We start from the raw sequence: 20,891 nt of genomic DNA, 5'->3' as shown, positions 1-20,891 counted from the left end.
GGTGGGAGGGGAATGTACTCTGGGACTCACAGTAGCCTCTGGCTAGGATGGCTGAAGTCTCGGTGTCCGTGGGTCTGCAGCTGTGATAGCAGGTATATGTCCAGAGTGGCTATAGGGTCTTGGTTTGTGTCTGAGGCTGGTCTGAGGAACAATAGCCCTGCCCTTCAAGATGGCATGGTTTCTGTGCCAGCGCCAGCTGTCTGGGAGTGCTCGCAGTGGTAGCAGGGGCTCCCCGTCCATGAGAGCTGGTGTGCCAGCCCCTGAAAGTCTTATAGGATCTAACTGTCCCTTGCTCACACACACACACACACACACACACACACACACACACCAGACAAGCCCACACACTCCCCTTTTGCTCCCTCACTCACACTCTCTCCCTCACTGCCATCCTGCTGGCCGCCATCTTCCAGGTCCTTAGTTATCTAACCTTTGACATTTTAATTACAATGTGTCTTGGTGTGGGCCTCTTTGGGTTCATCTTGTTTGGGACTCTCTGCACTTCCTGGACTTGTAAGACTATTTCTTTCACCAGTAGGAGAAGTTTTCTGTCATTACTTTTTCAAAAATGTTTTCAATTTCTTGCTCCCTCTTTTCTCCTGACATCCCCATGATGTGAATGTTAGTACACTTAAAGTTGTCCCAGAGGCTCCTTACACTATCTTCATATTTTTTGTGCTTTTTGCTCTTCTAATTGGGTTTGTTTTGCTTTTTCATACACCAAATCACTGATTTAATTCTTGACATCCTCTTCTCTACTGTTAATTCCCTGTAAATTATTCTTTATTTCAGTTAATGTATCCTTCATTTATGACTGGTCCTTTTTATGGTGCTGATATTCACACTAAGTTCCTTGAAATTCTAAGTTCCTTGAAATTCTCACTAAGTTCCTTCAAGTTCTCATTCAGTTTCTTCAAGTTCTCATTCAGTTCCTTGGGCATCCTTATAACCATTGTTTAGAACTCTGTATCTAGTAGTTTGCTTGCTTTCATTTCATTTAGTTCTTTTTCTGGAGATTTCTTATGTTCTCTCATTTGTGACATATTTTTTTGTGCCTGCATTTTGGCTGCATCTCTGTTTGTTTCTTTGTATTTTCTAGAGCTCCTATGTATCCTGGAATTGGTAGAATGGCCTTATGTGGTAGGTTCCTGTAGGGTCCAGTATCTCAGCCTCCCCAGTCACCTGAGATGGGCACTCTAGGTGTACCCCTGTGTGGGCTGCATGCACTGTCCTGTTGTAGTTGAGCCTTGATTGCAATTGCTGGCATTACTGGGAGGGATTGACTCTCAGGCCAAACTACTATGAAGCCCACCTTCAACTACAGCAGAAAAGCTGCTATATAGGAGACACCACTATGGAACAGACTTACTTAGTAAAGCTTTGGTGCTCACTGAGCTGTTCTCTTTGTATGTCACTTGTGGATGTGGCAGGGTTGTAATCTGGTGTAGTATGAAGTTGGCCACTGGGTGCACTGACTCTGATGCTTTCTGGGAGGTGCGAAGTCAGCCACTGCCTTTGACCTGCTGGTGGCCGGCATGAGTGATCTGCATGTGGCTGCTATTTGTATTGGGGTTGGAGATGCCCAGGAGAAGACCAACCTTTGAAACTTGACCAGCTGCTGCTAGTTTGGGGCCCGGGGCCACTTATTGAGAGGTATAGGGCATGTTGAGGCCAGCTGCTATTTGTTTGAGATAGTAGGATAGTCTGAAGCCTGAGCCAGGACAGGCCATTCATGTGGAGAAGCCACTGCAAACAGCTTGGGTGGGGCTGAAAGTTGGGTGGGGTGGGGACACAGGGATCACCAGGTGGGTAAACAGTGTGGGCCAGGTTGATGGAGACCCAGACATAGTACTTGGCCATCAGCTATGTGGTGGGGGCAGTTTCAGCAGAGGAACAATGACCTCTGCCAGTACTTTTGTCTGGGAGAAGGCTGCCCCCCAGTTCTTGCCCTGATGCCAGACAATTTAGTTCCTCCCCTATGTCCTTGGGTCCTTTCAAGCTGCTTCCCCTGAGTTCAGAGGGATTGGGTCTGAGGAGGTCAGTGCATGGGTCCTTTAAGAGGAACTGCCTGAGTCTCTAGCTGCCTCTGTATTAGTCACAATCCCCACTGGTTTTTATAGCTGGAAGTTATGGGGACATCTCTTCCTAGCACTAGAACCCTAGATGATGTCAGACTAGCTCTGCCCCTCCTACCAATCTCAATATGATTTCTTCTTTAATTCTCTAGTTGTAGAGCCTCCATTAAGCCATATTTCAGGTGTTTCTGAATGAAAGTTGTTCTGTATTTTAGTTATAATTTTTACTAGAGGCCCGGAACGAAATTCGTGCACTGGGTGGTGGGGTTCCCTCAGCCCAGCCTGCCCCTCTCACAGTCCGGGAGCCCTCAGTGGATGTCCTACTGACGGCCACAGTCTGGCAGCAGAGGCTTGGAGCAGGCGTCCCTGTGTGTGTGTGTGTGTGTGTGTGTGTGTGTGTGTGTGAGAGAGAGAGTGTGTGTCCCCACTGGGGCCCTGCCCCCAGATGTGCAGGAGGCTCAGAGCAGTCGCTCTGTGTGTGTGTGTGTGTGTGTGTGTGTCTTCTGAAGGCCTGCCCCCAGCCACACCGTGGAGGCTTGGCGCAGGCGCCCCTCTGTGTTGATCTCTTAGGCTCCTGGCCTCCACTGCATGTTGTACTCTCCCTTGAGCTGTGGCCAGGGTGGGATGCTGCCTGCAGGCCTCGCTTTCCTGCTCACGGATCACCGGATCACTGTGGAGTCCTGGGGACAGGCCCTACTGGGTGCTGCCTGTGTGGATATTTTCTGCTCTGGGATCACCACGGTGACCCAGGAGCAGGCCCTCCTGGTTGCTGCCTTCAGGCAGCACTTTCCTGCTCTGGGATCGCCATGGTGACCCAGAAGCAGGCCCACCTGGGGGCTGCCTGCAGGCCACACTTTCCTGCTCTGGAATTGCCATGGTGACCCAGGAGCAGGCCCCACTTTCCTGCTCTGGGATTGCCACGGTGACCCAGGAGCAGGCCCTCCTGGGTGCTGCCTGCAGGCCCCACTTTCCTGCTCACCGATTGCTGGATCACCACTGCAACCCAGGGGCAGGCCCTGCTGGGTGCTGTCTGTGGGGGGCACTTTCCTGCTCTCCAATCACCATGGGGTCCCGACTGGTGGCCAGGCTTAAGCGGCACACGGGGATTCCAGCTGGGGGGGGCGGGCTTAGGCAGTGCAGAGCTTAGGCAGTGCACAGGGGTCCCGGCTGGGAGCGGGGCTTGGGCAGCACAGGGCTTAGATGGAACATGGGGGTCCCGGCAGGGGGCATGGCTTAGGCGGCGCACGGGGATCCCGGCTGGGGGGGGCTTGGGTAGTGCGGGGCTTAGACGGCACACAAGGGTCCCGGCTGGGGGCAGAGCTTAGGCGGCACACAGAGGCCCCGGCTGGGAGTGGGGCTTGGGCAGCGTGGGGCTTAGGCGGCACATGGGGGTACCAGTTGGGGTGGGCTTAGGCGGTGCACAGGGGTCTAGGCTGGGGTGGGGCTTAGGCGGCAATCGTGCCTTCTAAGCCTCGCTACCCAGGGCCGCACATGGGGCCCTGATGGCATCTCCTGCTATCCCACCCTGCCTGCAGTATGCAAATTAGCCACGACCTTTGTTGGCAGCTAATTTGCATATCGTGCTGATTAGCCAATGGGAGGTGTAGCGAAGGTACCGTCAATTACCATCTTTGTCTATTATTAGATTAGATGTAGTTGTGGGAGGAAGCAAGTACCACGTTTACCTTGTGACCATCTTGGTTCCTCTTTCTGCTATACTTTTTTTTTTTAATTAACCCTTTATTGTTCAGATTATTACAGTTGTTCCTCTTATTTTCCCCCATAGCTTCCCTCCACCTGGTTCCCACCCCACCCTTTACCCTTACCCTCCCACTGTCCTCATCCATAGGTGTACAATTTTTTTCCAGTTTCTTTCCACACCCCCCACACCCCTTTCCCCCTGAGAATTGTCAGTCCACTTCCTTTCTATGCCCCTGATTCTATTCTATTCACCAGTTTATTCTGTTCATCAGATTATTTATTCACTTGATTCTTAGATTCACTTGTTGATAGATATGTATCTGTTCATAATTTTTATCTTTACCTTTTTCTTCTTCTTCCTCTTCTTAAAGGATACCTTTCAGCATTTCATATAATATTGGTTTGGTGGTGATGAACTCCTTTAGCTGTTTCTAATCTGTGAAGCTCTTTATCTGACCTTCAATTATGAATGATAGCTTTGCTGGGTAAAGTAATCTTGGTTGTAGGTTCTTGGCATTCATCACTTTGAATATTTCTTGCCACTCCCTTCTGGCCTGCATAGTTTCTATTGAGAAATCAGCTGACAGTCGTATGGGTACTCCCTTGTAGGTAACTGACTTTTTTCTCTTGCTGCTTTTAAGATTCTCTCTTTGTCTTTTGCTCTTGGCATTTTAATTATGATGTGTCTTGGTGTGGTCCTCTTTGGATTCCTTTTGTTTGGGGTTCTCTGCACATCCTGGACTTGTAAGTCTATTTCTTTCACCAGGTAGGGGAAGTTTTCTGTCATTATTTCTTCAAATGGGTTTTCAATATCTTGCTCTCTCTCTTCTTCTGGCACCCCTATAATTCGAATGTTGGTTAGCTTGAAGTTGTCCCAGAGGCTCCTTTCACTATCTTCATATTTTTGGATTCTTTTTCCTTTTTGTTTTTCTGATTGGATGTTTTTTGCTTCTTCGTATTTCAAGTCTTTGACTGGATTCTTTCGATCCTCTAGTTTGCTGTTGGGAGTCTGTATAATATTCTTTATTTCAGTCAGTGTATGCTTAATTTCTAGTTGGTCCTTTTTTATAACCTCGAGGGTCTCACTAGATTTATGGAGGGTCTCACTAAGTTTATTGGTGGTTTCTAGAAAATTATTGAAAAACCTTAGAACTGTGGTTCTTAACTCTATATCCAGTAGTTTGCTTTCCTCCATTTCTGTCATTTGTGACCTGTTTCTTTGTCTCTGCATTTGGCTGCTTCCCTGTGTTGATAGAGTGGCTTTCTGTGCTAGGTGTCCTATAGCGCCCAGTGGCTCAGCTTCCCCAATTGCCTGAGATGGACACTCTTGGTGCACCCCTTGGTGGGCTTTGTGCACAGTCTTGTAGTTAAGCCTTGATTGTTGTAGGTATCACTGGGAGGAATTGACTTCCAGGCCTATTGGCTGTGAGAATCAACTGTATTTATGGTGGGAGAACTTCTGTGCTGGAGACACCCCTATGGAGCAAGACCTGCTTCAGTGGGGCTTTAGTGCTCCCTGAGTCTGCCCCCTGAGTGTATCCCTTATGGATCTGAGAAGTTGTAATCTGGATAGTCCCACTCTGACCACTGAGTACACTGGCTCTTGGATCTCCAAGGAGGTGCTAATTTAGCCTCTGCCTGAGGCTACCCAGCAGGAGCTATGGAGAGATCTGCAAGATTTCTCTTTGGGGTTTGGAGGTGCCCAGATGAGGCTCAGCTGTGAATCACTGCAAGCTGCTGTAATAATTTTACAGTAGGTAATTTGTTAGGTTATTTTAGATTGTGAAGTGTCAGGCATTCATATGTAAAAGCCTCTGCACAGAGCTTTGGTGGGGCAGGGTCTCAGGGAATCAACAGGGCAGAGCAAACAGCTATAGCTAATCTTCAGTTCTGCCCTAAGAGGTACCGGGTCTCAGTGTCCCACGGTAATCACTGCAAGCACCTTTGAGAGAAAGCCACGCTCGATTTCCTACCGATGCCAGACAGTCCAGTTTCTCCCAGTATGAGTCTGGGTCCCCAGAGACTCGCCTGGAACTGGAGTTCAGAGCCTTTGGGAGCCTGAGACTCCCTCTCAATTGAAAAAGACAACCGCGTCCTCAGTTGCCAGCCCTTTCCACCTGTGCCTCCGTACCTCTGCACTTTACTTCTGCACCTCCTCTGAGTCTCAGTGTGCTTTTCTCTTTCCTTCTAGTTGTAGAATTTTCACTCAGCCAGCCTTCCTGTGGTTTTGGATGATGCCCATTTTGTCTTTTCGTTGTATTTTTGAAGTGGTTTTGAGAGGCAGCAATTTCCGGTGTTTACCTATGCCGCCATCTTGGTTTCCCTCTGCTATACTTTTTAATGATAAATGCATGTTTTACCTATATTCCATACTTTTGGATTATTTACTTGTTTTTTAATTCAATTTAACTTATTTTCAAAGTTTCTTTGCTATTTATATCTTTAATATGGGCACTTAATTAAAAAACCCTTAAGTATTTCAAACAGTGTTTTTTAACTTACAAACACTTGGTGATTTTTTTTTCTTCTGCTGCATATTTTAAATTTAATTCCTTTCTAACCAGAGAGCATATATTTTATTATTTCAATATTTTAATATACTGACGCTTGCTCTATTGGCTAAATGTTGTATGTCCAAATTTTTAATATGTATTTGAAAATAATGTGCATTGTGTATTCATTGAGTGAAAGGCTCTATAGTTGCTAGCTAGGTTGAGGTGGTTTATAATGTTGGCCATGTCTTCTACATTATGATGATTTTCTTATTTATATTTTGTTTTTACATTTCTTGTAATACTGGCTTGGTATTAATGAACTCCTTCTCTTTCTCTTATCTGGAAAGCTCTTTATGTCTCCTTCAATTCTAAATAATAGTTTTTCTGGTAGAGTAATCTAGGTTATAGGTCCTTGCATTCCATCACTTTGAATATTTCATACCACTCTATTCTGGCCTGAAAAATTTTGGTTGAGAAATAAGCTGATAGTCTTATTGAAGCTCCCTTAAAGATAACTAATTGCCTTTCTCTTGATGCTTTTAAGATTCTTTCTTTGTTATTTTCATTTCTCCCAGGGTCTTTTTTTATGCTTTCTATCTCCTTTTCATGTTTCTTGTCTTTGTTGAAGTTCTCAGTGAAATCATCTATTCTTTTTCTAAGTTCATTGTTTAGAATTCAGCATCTGGAAAACTGCTTGCCTCCATTCTGTTTATTTTTTCTGAAGTTTTGTCCTAATTTTTCATTTGGGACATGTTTCTTGTCTCCTCATTTTGGCTGCTATGTTTACTTTTATGTATTAGTTATATCTGCCACATCTCCCAGTCATGACAGTGTGGCCTTATGTATAAGATGTCCTTTAGGGCCCAGTGGTGGAGTTTTCCTATTTACTTGAGCCAATGCTCCAAGAGTGCACCTTGTGTAGGTTGTGTGTGCTCTCTTATTGTAGTTGAGCCTTGATTGTTGTTGTCACACCAGTGGGTGGGATTGCTGTTGCCCCATAGGATGATTTCTGAACCTCCATCTCTTGACCTCCTCATATGGGTGTGGTAACAATCATTTTTGTATCCTCCCCTCCCACCAGTCTCAAGGTTGCTTCTTCTTTAAAAAAAAAAGAAAAAAAGTTTTTTGTGTTTTTTGTGTTGATTTTAGAGAAAAAAAGGGAGGGAGAGAGAGAGAGAGAGAGAGAGAGAGAAAGAAACTTCAATGAAAGAGAAACATCATGTTTCCTGTCTCTTGATTGGCTGCCTTCTACATTGCCCATACTTGGGCTCAAGCCTGCAACTCAGGCATGTGTCCTGACCAGGAATTGAACCAGTGACCTCTTGGTGCATGGGATGATGCTCAACCAACTCAGCCATACCAGCTGAGCTAGGCTTCTTCATTGTATCCTTAATTATAGGAGTTCTATTCAGCTTGTCATCATGTGGTTCTAAAGGGTGGTTATTCTATAATCTATACTAATAAAAGGGTAATATGCTAATTAGACTGGACATCTTCCAGACACCCTTCCTGACAAAGCCAGGCCCAGGCAAAGTCACCCCCGGTCCCGAGTGCCTGGGGCCAGCCCAGGCAAAGTCGCCTGTGGTCCTGGGTGCCTGTGGCTGCGGCTGAGGCCAGAGGAGGGAAGCCTGGGTCCCAGGTGCACTGGCTGAGGCAGAGGCGTTTAGGGGTGATCAGGCCAGCAGGGGAGCAGTTAGGGGTCATCAGGCTGGCAGGGGAGCAGTTAGGGGCCATCAGGCCAGCAGGGGAGTAGTTAGGGGCAATCAGGCAGGCAGGCTGAGGGTTTAGGGGTGATCAGTCAGGCAGGCAGGCAAGTGGTTAGGAGCCAGCGGTCCCGGATTGTGAGAGGTTTAGGCCCGCAGGGATTGGGCCTAAACCAGCAGTCAGACATCCCCCAAGGGGTCCCAGATTAGAGAGGGTGTAGGCCAGGTTGAGGGACCCCCTCCCATGCATGCATTTCATGCACTGGGCCTCTAGTTTAGTTATAATTTTGATGTGATTGGAAGAGACAAGCACAGAATTTACCTAGTCCACCATTTTGACCAAGATTCTCTTTTTACTTTTGCTATGTTTGTGTCTTTGTCTCCAAAATATCTCTTGTAGATAACAATAATTGAAATTGTTTTTTATCTAGTCCAACAATATTTGCCTTTTAATTGGTGGATTAAGACAGTAAATTTTAATGCAATCATCAGTGTCACTCTATATAATTAATGTTGTTAGTATCTTCTATGTCACCTGCAATTTTCTTTTTTCTCTTTGTCATTGACTAGCTTCTTTTGAGTTAAATAGATAGTTGTAGTATAAACTGTTTTACTAATTTTTATTTTTGTGATAGTTGTTCTTCGAATTACAATATGCATCCTATTTTATCTTGATCTATTGCAGATTAATATTCAATTAATTCCAGTGAAGTATGGATATTTGCCTACATCATTGCTTTATATTATTTCATCAATAACACCATGATATGTTTAATAAGGCACTTAATTCAATGTAAGCCTTAGAATTACCCGATTTAACTGGGAAGACAAGTTTTCTTTTTTGGGTGGAATTTATATGAGGAGATACATTTTGTTTTTCCATACACTGAGGATAAAGTCAATATAGAAGGTATAAGTATAATTTGGATTATGAAATAGACCAGATCCTGATGACAATGTTTGAGCTTCAAATTTAAGTTTTGATGAGAATTACAACTGTCCCCAAAATTACTTTTCTCTGCTTTAACTACTTTTAATTGTTTTTTTGTTGTTTGTTTGTTTTTGTCATACACAACAACAGGCCCTAATAGAGTGAGTAAAGCAATTTTTTTTTTTGACGTGTGTAGACCCAGCAGTTGGCCTAGTTTTGGGTGTCATGGAAAGTTAGTCTGAGATAAAAGATACCAAATATATTTGTGCATATGTTTTCTAAGAAATAAAGCTGGGATGATGAAGAAGACTATGTTATTTACTACTGGTAAAAATGGTTAACGATATGGACTAAACTTTCTTGTTAGAGACTGAAATGCGTAAATATTGTAGTGCTTAAAACAGTGCCCAAGTGTGCTGGTATATTGATAACATAAAGGTGTATGAAAGAGGAGGCAATTTGTTTCCTGAAAAGTAAGTTAAATAGTAAACATACTAAGTTACTGGTTCCTGTGGCTTCTTTACTATGGGTTATATTAATAAGCTTTTAAGAGACAAAACTGAGTAAAAATAAAGAGTTGTAAATAAATTATACATAAGTATATATTGAATTTAAGAATATGTATAAAATCAATTTTAGATAGTGAGTGAAACAATAAGAGATATTTGAGAATTGCCTACATCAATGCATTTGTTTGCTTCTATACTCAGCAGAAGCCATGTGAATTTTTGAGGAATACTGTAACTACTCATCTTTGAGTCTCCCAATTATGACATAATGCCTGACAAGTAATAATGAATCACTTTACATTTGTGTTGAATAAATGAAAAAACATGAAATATTCAAATAATTTAATGAGGAGTCTTATGAACATTGGAAAATATCCAGGGCCTCATGCTTTTCTCATAAATATGTCTCATCTCCAGGTACTGGAAGCTTAAGTTGTCAAAGTTGTTTCTGTATTATAGGAAAACTGACAACTATACATGAGTCTTCTGAAATGATAGACCTGGGTCTTTTCCTTACTATTTTGCTCTCACATTAGGACCATCTCTATTCCCACCAGATCTGGCGGTTGTGGGGATGTGATGAAGCTTTGTAAGTGAAGAGGACTTATTATTTCTTTGCTTATATTTTCTCTTTCCTCCCTAGGCCATGAAGGGCACTATGGAAAGGTATGTATGGAAGACCAGAGATGGTTTTCTTGTGCTGTCAAAAGAGATTTAAAGCCATTAGTTATCTGGTGATTAATTAGAATAAAATATTGCTCTGGGCAGAAAATTTTGAATGTAATTTTATCTTAAATTTCTGTTCACATATGGTTTGAATGTTCTGTAACTATTGAGAATGAACCACATTTTATAGCAGAAAATTTACATGGGGGGAAGTTGCAGAGTTTGGGTTAGTAGTAGTTAAGGATAAGATGTTGCAGTATCATGTGATATCATAAATTCTATTCACTCAGCCTGCCTGTATTTAAATCAGATTTTTGCCTTTCATAGGTGATGCATTTATCAGGGGAATGTCATGTTGTCTTTACTTCATAAACACCCAGAATTTGAGACAACGTTTTATATTTAAATTTCTGCTCTGGGAACAGAAAATACCAGGTCCTTCTCTATGATTCTCTTATTTTCTAAAAGCTGACTTGAATATCAATGAATATATATATATATATATATATATATATTCAGAATGTATATATATACATTCAGAATGTGTGTATATATATATATATATATATACATTCAGAATATATATATATGTATATATATATATGTATATATATATACATTCAGAATGACTACCATCAACAAATCAACAAATGACAAGTACATTCTGACAGTGGTGAGGTGATACCTCATTGTCATTTTGATTTGCATCTCTTGGATTATTAGTGACTTTGAGCATTTTTTTTATATGTCCACTTTGGAGAAGTTTCTATTTATGTCCTTTGCCTATTTTTTGATTGGATTGTTTATCTTTCTTTTGGTAAGTTGTATGAGTTCCCTATTTATTCTGAAGATTAACCCCTTATCAGATGTATCATTGGCAATGTTGATGGTTTCTTTTGCTGTGCATAAGCTTTTTATTTTGATGTACTTCCATCTGTTTATTTTCTCCTTAGTTTCCATTGTCCTAGGAGATGTATCAGTAAATATATTGCTAGGAGAGATGTCTGAGATTTTGCTGCCTATGGTTTCTCCTAGGATTTTTATGGTTTCATGACTTACATTTAAGTCTTTTATTCATTTTGAGTTTATTCTTGTATATGTTGTAATTTGGTGGTTGTTTCTTTTCTTTTTTTTTTTTTTTGCATGTATCTGTCCAATTTTCCCAACACCATTTATTGTAGAGACTGTCTTGACTCCATTTTATGTTCTTGCCTCCTTTGTCAAATATTAATTAAACATAATGTCTTGGGTTGATTTCTGCATTCTCTGTTCTGTTTCATTGACCTGCACACCTGTTATTGTGCCAGTAGCAGGCTGTTTCGGTTACAGTTGCTTTGTAGTATAAGTTGGTATATGGTATTGTGATCCTTCCAACTTTGTTCTTCTTTCTCAAGATTGCTGCAGTTATTTGGGGACTTTCTTAGTTCCATATAAATTGTTAGAGTATTTGTTCTAGATCTGTGAAGTATGCCATTCACATTTTAAGAGGATTGTATTGAATCTATAGATTGCTTTGGGTAGTATGGACATTTTAATGATGTTAATTCTACCAATCCATGAACATGGTATATTCTTCCACTTGTTTATATCTTCCTCTATCTCTTTTTTCAACATCCTATAGTTTTCCAAGTACAAATATTTTACCTCCTTAGTTAAGTTTATGCCTAAGTATCTTAATTTTTTGCTGCAATAGTAAATGAGTATGTTTGCTTAGTTTCTGAGAATTCATTATTGGTGAATAAAAATGCCATGGATTTCTGGGTGTTGATTTTGTATAATGCTACATTGCTAAGTACATTTATTAATTCTAGTAGTTTTTTGGTGGAGTCTTTAAGGTTTTCTATGTATAATTTCTTATTTGTGAATAATGATAGTTTTACTTCCTTCTTTCCAATTTTGATGACTTCAATATTTTCTTCTTGTCTGATCACTATGGCTAGTACTTCTAGTATTATGTTGAATAACAGTAGTGGAAGCAGACATCCAAGTCTTGTTCTGTTCTTAGGGGAAATGGTTTTTGCCCACTGAGTATGATGTTGGCTGTAGGTTTGTTATATACCAAACATTCAAAAAAGAACTAACACCTATCCTCATCAAACTATTCCAAAAATCTAAGAGGAAGGGTCAATTTTAACCTCTTTTTATGAAACCAGCATTATCCTAATTCCAAAACCAGATAAAGACACCACAAAGAAAGATAATTATATGCCAAAATCCCCTATGAACATAGATGCTAAAATCAACAAAACATTAGCAAATCAGATCCAGCAATATATTAAAAAGATCATATACCATGACCAAGTGTAACTTATTCCAACGATGCAAAGCTGGTACAATATTCACAAATCAATAAATGTTATACATTACATGAACAACTTGAAAGACAAAAATCATGTAATCATGTCAATAGACCCCAAAAAAGAATTTGACAAAACTCAACATCTATTTAAAAACTCTCAGCAAAGGGGGAATAGAAGGATCATATTTCAATATAATCAAGGAATATTTTGATCCTGGTGCAAACAATTGATACATCATCTTTGTGTCTAAATTTGAACACTACTTGGCTATATCAGTATCTTCCAAGCACATGAAATTCAGATGACTATTAGTATAGTGTTCATAATGTCTTCTTTTACAAATGTTATATTTTTTTCCAGAGATCCTGAAATCTTAGATGTTATTCTAGAGGCCTCCTTACTGGGGAGTAGAATTAAAAGTCTTGGTCCTCCCCAGACAGTATTCCCACACTTGATATGCCTCAAACAAACCAGAATCCAGATTCTGAAACCTCACTTTCTTGTCATATCACTGAGAATCTACATTCATGTTATGACATTTCCTTACATTAATTTATTTCAAGGTACCAAATTTTACATTTTAAAGAAATCCACTATTACATATAATTTCATGAGATTCTTGAGAGTTTGAGAGGGAGAGAATAGTTATCATTTTGAAAGGAATAAACTGTACTTCTGAGAGGTCAGCACCTTTCCAAGGTCACACAGAAAGCATCTGGGAAAGTGGATTGAGCACATTTCTTCTGGCTCCAAGGTAAGGCATCTACCTTCTCCTCTCTCAGGGGTCCATAGAAGAGGGCTCTCAAGTGCTCAATGGGATGAATAGATAAAAATAAGTTGGTTTTGGAGAGACAAAAATTCAGAGGTGTTAGGATCTTTTTTTTGTCATCCCTAGGAGTAAGACCTTCACTCTGAAGAAGCCAGAAACTTTCTCCAAGAAACAAAGCAGAATGTTCCAAGGTCCTGACCAGAGAAGGATACTGCGAGTGTTTAATGGTGAGGAATGCTAGAGAAAGTGGGTCACAATGAGATTCTTGTTAAGTTGGGGATTAAAGAGGGAGAAGGATTCAGTTCTTAGATGTGGATGGAAGAGAGACAGGAAGATGGATATTATGTGTTGATGATATGGGCATATTCAATGGGGAGTGGTCAGCTATCTTGCTCACCTCTCATTCTTTCATGTACTACCTTACTTTTCTCTTCAGTCTTTTCCCCTGATCTGGAGAGAAAATATATGTTAGTATAGACACTTTTGATTATATTTATTGTTGTGGATTTTTTGTCTTTTCAGAACTGAGAGATGTTCACCACTACTGGGGTAAGGAGAAATCACAATAACATGAAGACACCCTGTCCTCGTCCTTTTTTAGAATTTTGCGTTTCTATTGGGCCTCATGTGTTAAGACCCATATTTTCCCTCCCAACACCTACATACATATTATATTTCTGCAGTGTTATACTTCTCTTCAAGAACCAAACCAAGTTCTTCCCAGTTCCCACTCATTTTATTCTCAATATTTCTCTTACAATATCAAAAATAAAGTTACATCATTTTCCTCACCCAACCCTATCATTTTCCAGCACGGCATGTGACCCTGGATCATCCCATGGATAAAACAAAGGTTGTCATCACTGAGGAGCAGAGAAAATTGACACCTGCCTTTCATTGGAAAACAATTGATTTGTGTCAGAGAGTCAATTATGAGGATTATGGTGTCCTGGGATCACCCTGTATTACATCAGGGAAACATTACTGGGAGGTGGATGTGTCAAAAAAACATGCCTGGGTTTTGGGGGTATATGGTGAAAAATACACTTTATCCAATAGGATGAATTTTGTAAGTCAACTTAACAATCCTCAGCATGTTTGCTCTAGATTTCAACCTAAATATGGCTACTGGGTTATAGGGTTAGAGAGTAACTCTGAATATAATGCTTTTCTGGATTCCTCTTCCTCAAATCCCTTGAAATTAACTCTCTCACTGACTGTTCCTCCTCGCCGTGTTGGGGTTTTATTAGACTATGATGCTAGAACTGTCTCATTTTTTAACGTGACTAACCATGGGTTTCTCATCTACAAGTTCTCTTCATGTTCCTTTTCTCAGAATATTCATCCATATTTCAATACTATGAAATGTCCTAACCCACTGAAACTGTGTTCTCCAAGCTCTTAAACCTTTTATACCTTCACCCACTTCTAGTGCCTGTTGCTTACCTGCACCATTCTCACCACCTTTTCCTTGCTACCTTTTTCTTTCCTTTTGAACACCCTTCCTTCATCAATAAGGTTTACAATCTGCCTCATTTCATATTTTCCCAATATCTAATTTGCATCAGTAGAGAATCTTAATTCATCATTTTCTACAATCTAAAAGAAAATGAGCAATGCCTCATAACAAGACATGTATGGAGGTAACATCTCTACCAATTTTTACAATCTCATTTCCTCTGTCTCTGACTGAGAAGATGAAGGAAAGCTTTTCAACAACTTTTGTGTATTATTGAAAATCTTATGTAGAAGTCATTCACTACAGAATGAGTCGTCAGGGGTGTGTCTGTTTGTCCACAATGTTCTTCTTTTTAAAACATATGTTATTGATTTTTTACAGAGAGGAAGGAAAGAGATAGAGAGTTAGAAACATCAGTAAGAGAGAAATATCGATCAGCTGCCTCTTGCACAGCCCCTACTGGGGATGTACCCGCAACCAAGGTACCTGCCCTTGACCGAAATCAAACCTGAGATCCTTCAGTCCACAGGCCTACGCTCTATCCACTGAGCCAAACCTGTTAGGGCCACAATGTTTTTTATTCATCATGGAGTGAAGGAGAAAATATTATAAATAATATGTACTTGGTGTGGAAGTTTTGTGTTCACAGTGTCTGTGAACACAAGACACTGGAATTCAAGTCCAGTCTCTCCAAAAAGCACACTGAACCTTGAATAAAATACTTGAGGGCAGACTTGACTTTATTTTTTAAAATAATATGGGTAGTAAAACCACACCATAGTTAGCATCATTGTGAGAAGAAAAATGTCATTAAGTATATAACATGTAAGTGTCTCAACTGAATAAATGTTTTCTCCACTAATTACTGAGAAAGCTAAGCTATGTCAAGTGTCTCATGAAACAGATTTGTGCCTTTTGGGGCACTAGGGTGTTTTTACTGAAGTCTCATATTTCTAATCCCAGATACCTCTGTGCTGCTGTCTAGACTACTATAGCTCTGTGAGTAATAGATAAGCCTGTGTATGCATGCACATGCGTATATGTGTGTGTGTGACTGAAAATTTTATTATGTCTGGTGTTACTGCATATTAGCCTTGTTCAAGTAATCTAAATTGTACACAATTCAGTTTCACATTTGTAAAATAATATGAAATTTACCTGATGTATTATTGTGAAAATTAAACCACAGAATATTTTCAATAACTTCTGTCATGGCTAGCACATAATTAGTCATCAAGTATGCCATCTATTTATTTTTGTTTGCCTCTCACTGCGACTGAAATAAATGATTTTAAGAATACATATTAGTTTACTTTCAACTTTACTATTCTTGCTTTGATTTAAAAAATAAAAATAACTTGGTGAAAGAATTATGAAATTTAATGGACAAAATAATCTGATGAACAAAATGGAACCAGAAACAAGGATACATGGAACAGACAGGTCGATACCTGTGGGAAGTGGGTGGCAATGACTGGATAAAGAAGGTCAGTGAGGGCATTAACTAAAGAACATATATGCATAGCCCATGGGGGAGGGTGAATATGGGAAAAAAGGAGGTTACATGGGGATGTCCACCTGCAATAATGTCAACATTATATCCTATATAATAAAAGGGTAATATGCAAATTGACTAAATGGTGGAATAACCAGTCCCTATGACACACAATGATCACAAGGGGACAGATGCTCAATGCAAGAGCTGCCCCCTGGCGGTCAATGAGCTCCCCTTGTGGGGAGTGCTGCTCAGCCAGAAGTCAGGGTGACAGTTGGCCAGCGCAGTGGTGGTGGCAGGAGCCTCTCCTGCCTCCACTGCAGCACTAAGGATGTCTGGCTGACATCCCCTGAGGGCTCCTGGACTTCAAGAGGGCACAGGCCGGGCTGAGGAACACTCCCTCCTCAAGTGCACAAATGTCATGCACTGGGCCTCTATTTTTTTAATAAAAAATGTTATTATTCACAGAAATGAAGTAAATGTAAGAAGTACAACTGTGAGATTACTTTACTATTTTGTTGCCTTACTTTTGCAGTGAGGTACAAGTTTGCAGGAACAAGAAAAGAGCCAGTTCTCCAAAGAGATAGCAGAGGCATGATATCTGCAATGGATATTCCCACCATCCCCTTGTCTTTTGAAATTTTTACTCCCAAATCTGTCCCCAAAGAAGAAAAAGTCAAAATAAATAGATTAATTAATTAATTAATTAACTAAATGGACTTTCTTGTCAATTATTATCTGCTCTCACCACTGCATGGCCACAGGGATATCTAAATTCCTCACTTTGGATGATCTTTGATGAAACAAGGGATTGCAAGGTGGATATTACAGTGTGTGTGTGTGTGTGTGTGTGTGTGTGTGTGTGTGTGAGAAATTGATTTAAATTTTCCCTTGGACCTCTGCCTTCCTTTCACTCCATTGCTATGATGCCTGGGGCTGTGCCTTACTAGTAATACTCCTCAATTATTGACAAATCAACTCCAGGAGTTTTCAGTTACTGGAATTCTGGTCCTCCAATTCAGGATAAAGTCCCTAGTTACAAAGGAAAAATGACCTGAATGTTTAGATACCACATATTTCAGGTCCTTGAAATCACTGTCAAGACTGCTTAAGATCTGTCTCTGGTAACACACACACACACACACACACACACACACACACACACACACACCACACGGCATACCTTTGTTTTCAATTGTTGTCTCCTTATTGACCTCACTCTTTCCAGTGGGTTGACAGACTAGGGCAGTCCTGTTCTTCCTCCCCTCCCTGCAGTGAAAGGGTCATTCTGCATTCCTATTGGCCTGACAAGTCCTGTTTTCCTCATTGAATCTGCAGTGAAAGTTCATGCAGGTCTTGGTCGGATCCCAGTCCAGTCTTCTGAAATACAGACAATTTCTTGCTCTTGAGGAAGTAATATACATAGATTTACTGGTTTTTAGGTTCAATGTATCTTATGCCATAACAAACAGCCAGATTTTTTGTCAAGTGTTTGTCCCACTTTCCATTCTCACAGTGGATAAAAGAGAACAGGATAGTTAGGGGTCTGGTGGTAAATGCAGAGATATACAGTAGAGTAATTTTTGGTATAGTCTACATTTAATCTACAAAACTTGTTGACAGTTGAAGGGGAGTAAAGGACTCCACACATGCCGTGTTTTTATGTGGAGTGCACATGGACAGGCTAGGATGTGTGCTTCCCACAAATCCCATATTCATCATATTACCCTTGCTTCCATTTGAATCTCTGATCTGAGCCCACATGCTAAGCCCCAGAGAACTAATGTGTCCCTTCCAGACCCTGTGTGAGATGTTTTATGAGGTGCAGACCTTGGAATGAGAAGAACAACATCCTTTTGTTAAGAAAGAGTGTAGAAGCTGGCTCTTTATCAGATTTCACCTTTTAACTCCCAAGGAATCCCTTTCTTTCAAAACTCAAACCACAACATATATTATGCATTTTTGAGTAGATCGAGGGAGGGCTGCTTAGAGCTGTAAAGCCTGGGACCAATCAATAATTTGAATATAACAGCTACTAGTGGGGCCTAATGTCTTTGAGCTTCTCTGTGAAGAGATTATAAAAATATTAATCAGAAAAATGCTTGAAGAAATCAGAAGCATAAGAGAGGCTGGAAAGGTTGGGGGAGTGGTGCTGGTCTCCTGGGAACTTCCTCTGAAACATTAAATTTAATGTGGAGAGACACCAGTGAGGAAAACAGAACTTGCAGGCCTATAGGAAACCAGAATGACCCATGCTCCTTCTCCCATCACTTAAAGTCCACTTCCAGAGGTAAGTATATTTCTGTGGTCCATATACCAGCATATTAAGTTCTGAGGCCTATGGAATAATATATTCTCCTCAGGGCTCTGTGTTCCCTTTAGTCCCTACATCTCTTGTTGGAGAGTTCTCTGACTTCGGATCTATGATTTTTAATTATTTCTGGACTGAAAATAGCACAAGGCAGAGGAAGTAATGTGGTTAGAGTGTGGTGGTGTAGATAAAAAACAGACATTGAGGTAAGTAACTGAATACATCTTAGGAACAACAGAACGTGAGAATTGTTGTCTAAAATTTTTTCAAAGGAGTTTACATAAATTCTAACAATACCATTTTGATTTATTGATTTTTAAATATGTTTTTATTGATTTTTAGAGAGAAATGAAGGGAGAGGGATAGAGAGATAGAAGCATTGATGAGACAGAAACATCAATGATTCACTGCATCCTGCACACCCCCTACTGGGAATTACGCCCACAACCTAGGCATGTGCCCTGACCTGGAATCAGACTGGTGACGTCTTGGTTCCTGGATCGATGCTCAGCCACTGAGCCACACCGGTTGGGCTTGATTTATGAACACAGCAGTTATGTTGACAGCAACACCAACAATAGAAGAGAAACATAATTATTGTTAGTATAACTAAAATTATATCCATAGCAATATAACTGTATGTCTTCCTATTTAAATATAATTTCCCATATACCAATATTTTATAACAAATCTGACACAATAAGAAATAACAAAAAAAGGTACCTTTCTGCCTTCATTAATCTAATTATTTTGGGATGCAAGGCTGGATGAAAAGGAATACTCAATTCTAGTATTATGTAATGCTGAAGGAGAAAATAGACATGGGCGGGGGGTGGGGAGGGGGGCAGCTATCTGAATCTGTGCCAGTAACCTGCCAATAAATTCCATTCTCATCTGTGATGCCTGTCCTGCCTTGCAGAACCTGTTTCCCAGAATAGTCCCATTTTATAGAGGCCATAAACCATGAACCATATACAACCCCCTTAAGGGATTGGCAGCACTGGCCCAGACAAGCCTCTGAGTGTAATCTCACTTCCCCCATCCCAACTCACTGGGGTTGCAAAACCTGTGAAAAGTCTGGAAGCCTGATCAATATTTGGGGGACAAAGGAACTAAGAGTATGAAGGGAAGGCTTCATCCATATTCACCGCTCAGTATTTGGAGACTGACTCCCCTGAGTCATGGCACTAATGCATCTACAACTAAAGGCTACTTTTCTGAATATCCTCTGAGTGTCCAGCTGATTAATTCTCCCATGCTGCCTGGCAGCTTATCTGCAACAATGATAAGGGAAAAAAATTTCAAGGTCTCACAATGCACTTTGTGCAAAATTTACACACTTATCATTGCACTTGCAAACCATCATGAGTTTATGTGTTGTTAGAAATAAATTCATTCATACCCATGGAATGGAAACAATACGGCTCACCAAATGCCTCTATATAAATTCCAGCTCCTGCCTCATAGACATATGTGAATCAAGAAGAATTTTAAGGCAAGGTTACCTTACTCAACTATAATTACAAACAATACTAAAATGCCTGTGCTTTCATTAAAAGAACATCAACATTTCAGATGCCCCCCAGGTCTCCTGTGAATTAATGTGTGGAGATTGCCCAGCTCTGCAGTCTTGTCAGTCAGGGACCCTTGTCTGAAGCTTCCACCAACTTGTAGCTACAGCATCTGAAACATGTTTTCAGAAGATTGATATAGGGTACAAAAATATGTAGAGGAAATAGAAATGTTTTAGTTCCACTTTTAAAAAATTATACTTATTTTTATTTTATTGACATTCTATTTTTATTATAGTGCTATGCAGTGCATACATTGTACTTAAAATTTTTTATTTGGATATATTTTCAATTCTGCTTTGATTGATGGTGCAAAAGGTCCAAGTGTTTCCCAAAGAAGTGGGGAAAGTGGACACTTATGGAGGTGTGAGTGTTTCCCAGATAAATACTCCACTTGAAGTGGAACCTCCATCCTCTTCCCGCCTCCTAGTGGCTGGTAACATGTCACTGCCACAGCTGTACCACATTATGTCTGGAAGGCTTTTGTTTCTAGGTCAGAAACAAAAACTGGTGGTTAACTGAAGGACTAGTTCAGATTCAATGGTGATGTGGAAAAAATTTCTCAATAGGGTAAAAAAATTTCTAAATACCAGCTCTTAGTAGCTGCTATTTAAAAAGAACAATTTTTCCTAAAATTCTAAGGACAAATGCTACCATTCAGCTCAAATGATCAGAGCTCTATCACTGGTTATCTTTCCATCATACTCTGCATTACGAAGGGCAGTTACCCAGACTTCTGGATCATGATTTTATCCCTAGTAAGTAGTTCAGGACGTGAAAATAGGGTAAGCTTAACTAGTAGGTATAGAATTAAATTGAAATTACTAAGTATTTAGGAAGGCTGTAGAGTGTATCATTACATTAGATTTTACATTCTTCTTATTTGAATACTCTTGCTAGAATAAT

General features: G+C 40.4%; 1 protein-coding gene across 3 annotated transcripts in view; it reads left to right on the top strand.

Annotated features, from left to right (window-relative positions):
- Nucleotides 1-15,879, top strand: part of LOC139017274 (E3 ubiquitin-protein ligase TRIM34-like) — a 38,580-nt gene extending 22,701 nt beyond the window's left edge. For all 3 annotated transcript variants that reach the window (XM_070425454.1, XM_070425455.1, XM_070425453.1), the window contains 4 exons: nt 10,058-10,080; nt 13,276-13,376; nt 13,672-13,698; nt 13,962-15,879. In XM_070425454.1, the coding sequence (XP_070281555.1) occupies nt 10,058-10,080; nt 13,276-13,376; nt 13,672-13,698; nt 13,962-14,554 (744 nt within the window). In that variant the 3' untranslated portion in view covers nt 14,555-15,879. The remainder of the gene's footprint in view (nt 1-10,057; nt 10,081-13,275; nt 13,377-13,671; nt 13,699-13,961) is intronic.
- The last annotated feature ends 5,012 nt before the right edge of the window (nt 15,880-20,891 follow it).

Source organism: Myotis yumanensis, unplaced genomic scaffold (genome assembly GCF_028538775.1).
Source record: "Myotis yumanensis isolate MYYU_CA2020_CCGP unplaced genomic scaffold, mMyoYum1.0.hap1 SCAF_10, whole genome shotgun sequence".
NCBI lineage: Eukaryota > Metazoa > Chordata > Mammalia > Chiroptera > Vespertilionidae > Myotis > Myotis yumanensis.
This window is presented reverse-complemented; position numbering and strand designations above follow the sequence as displayed.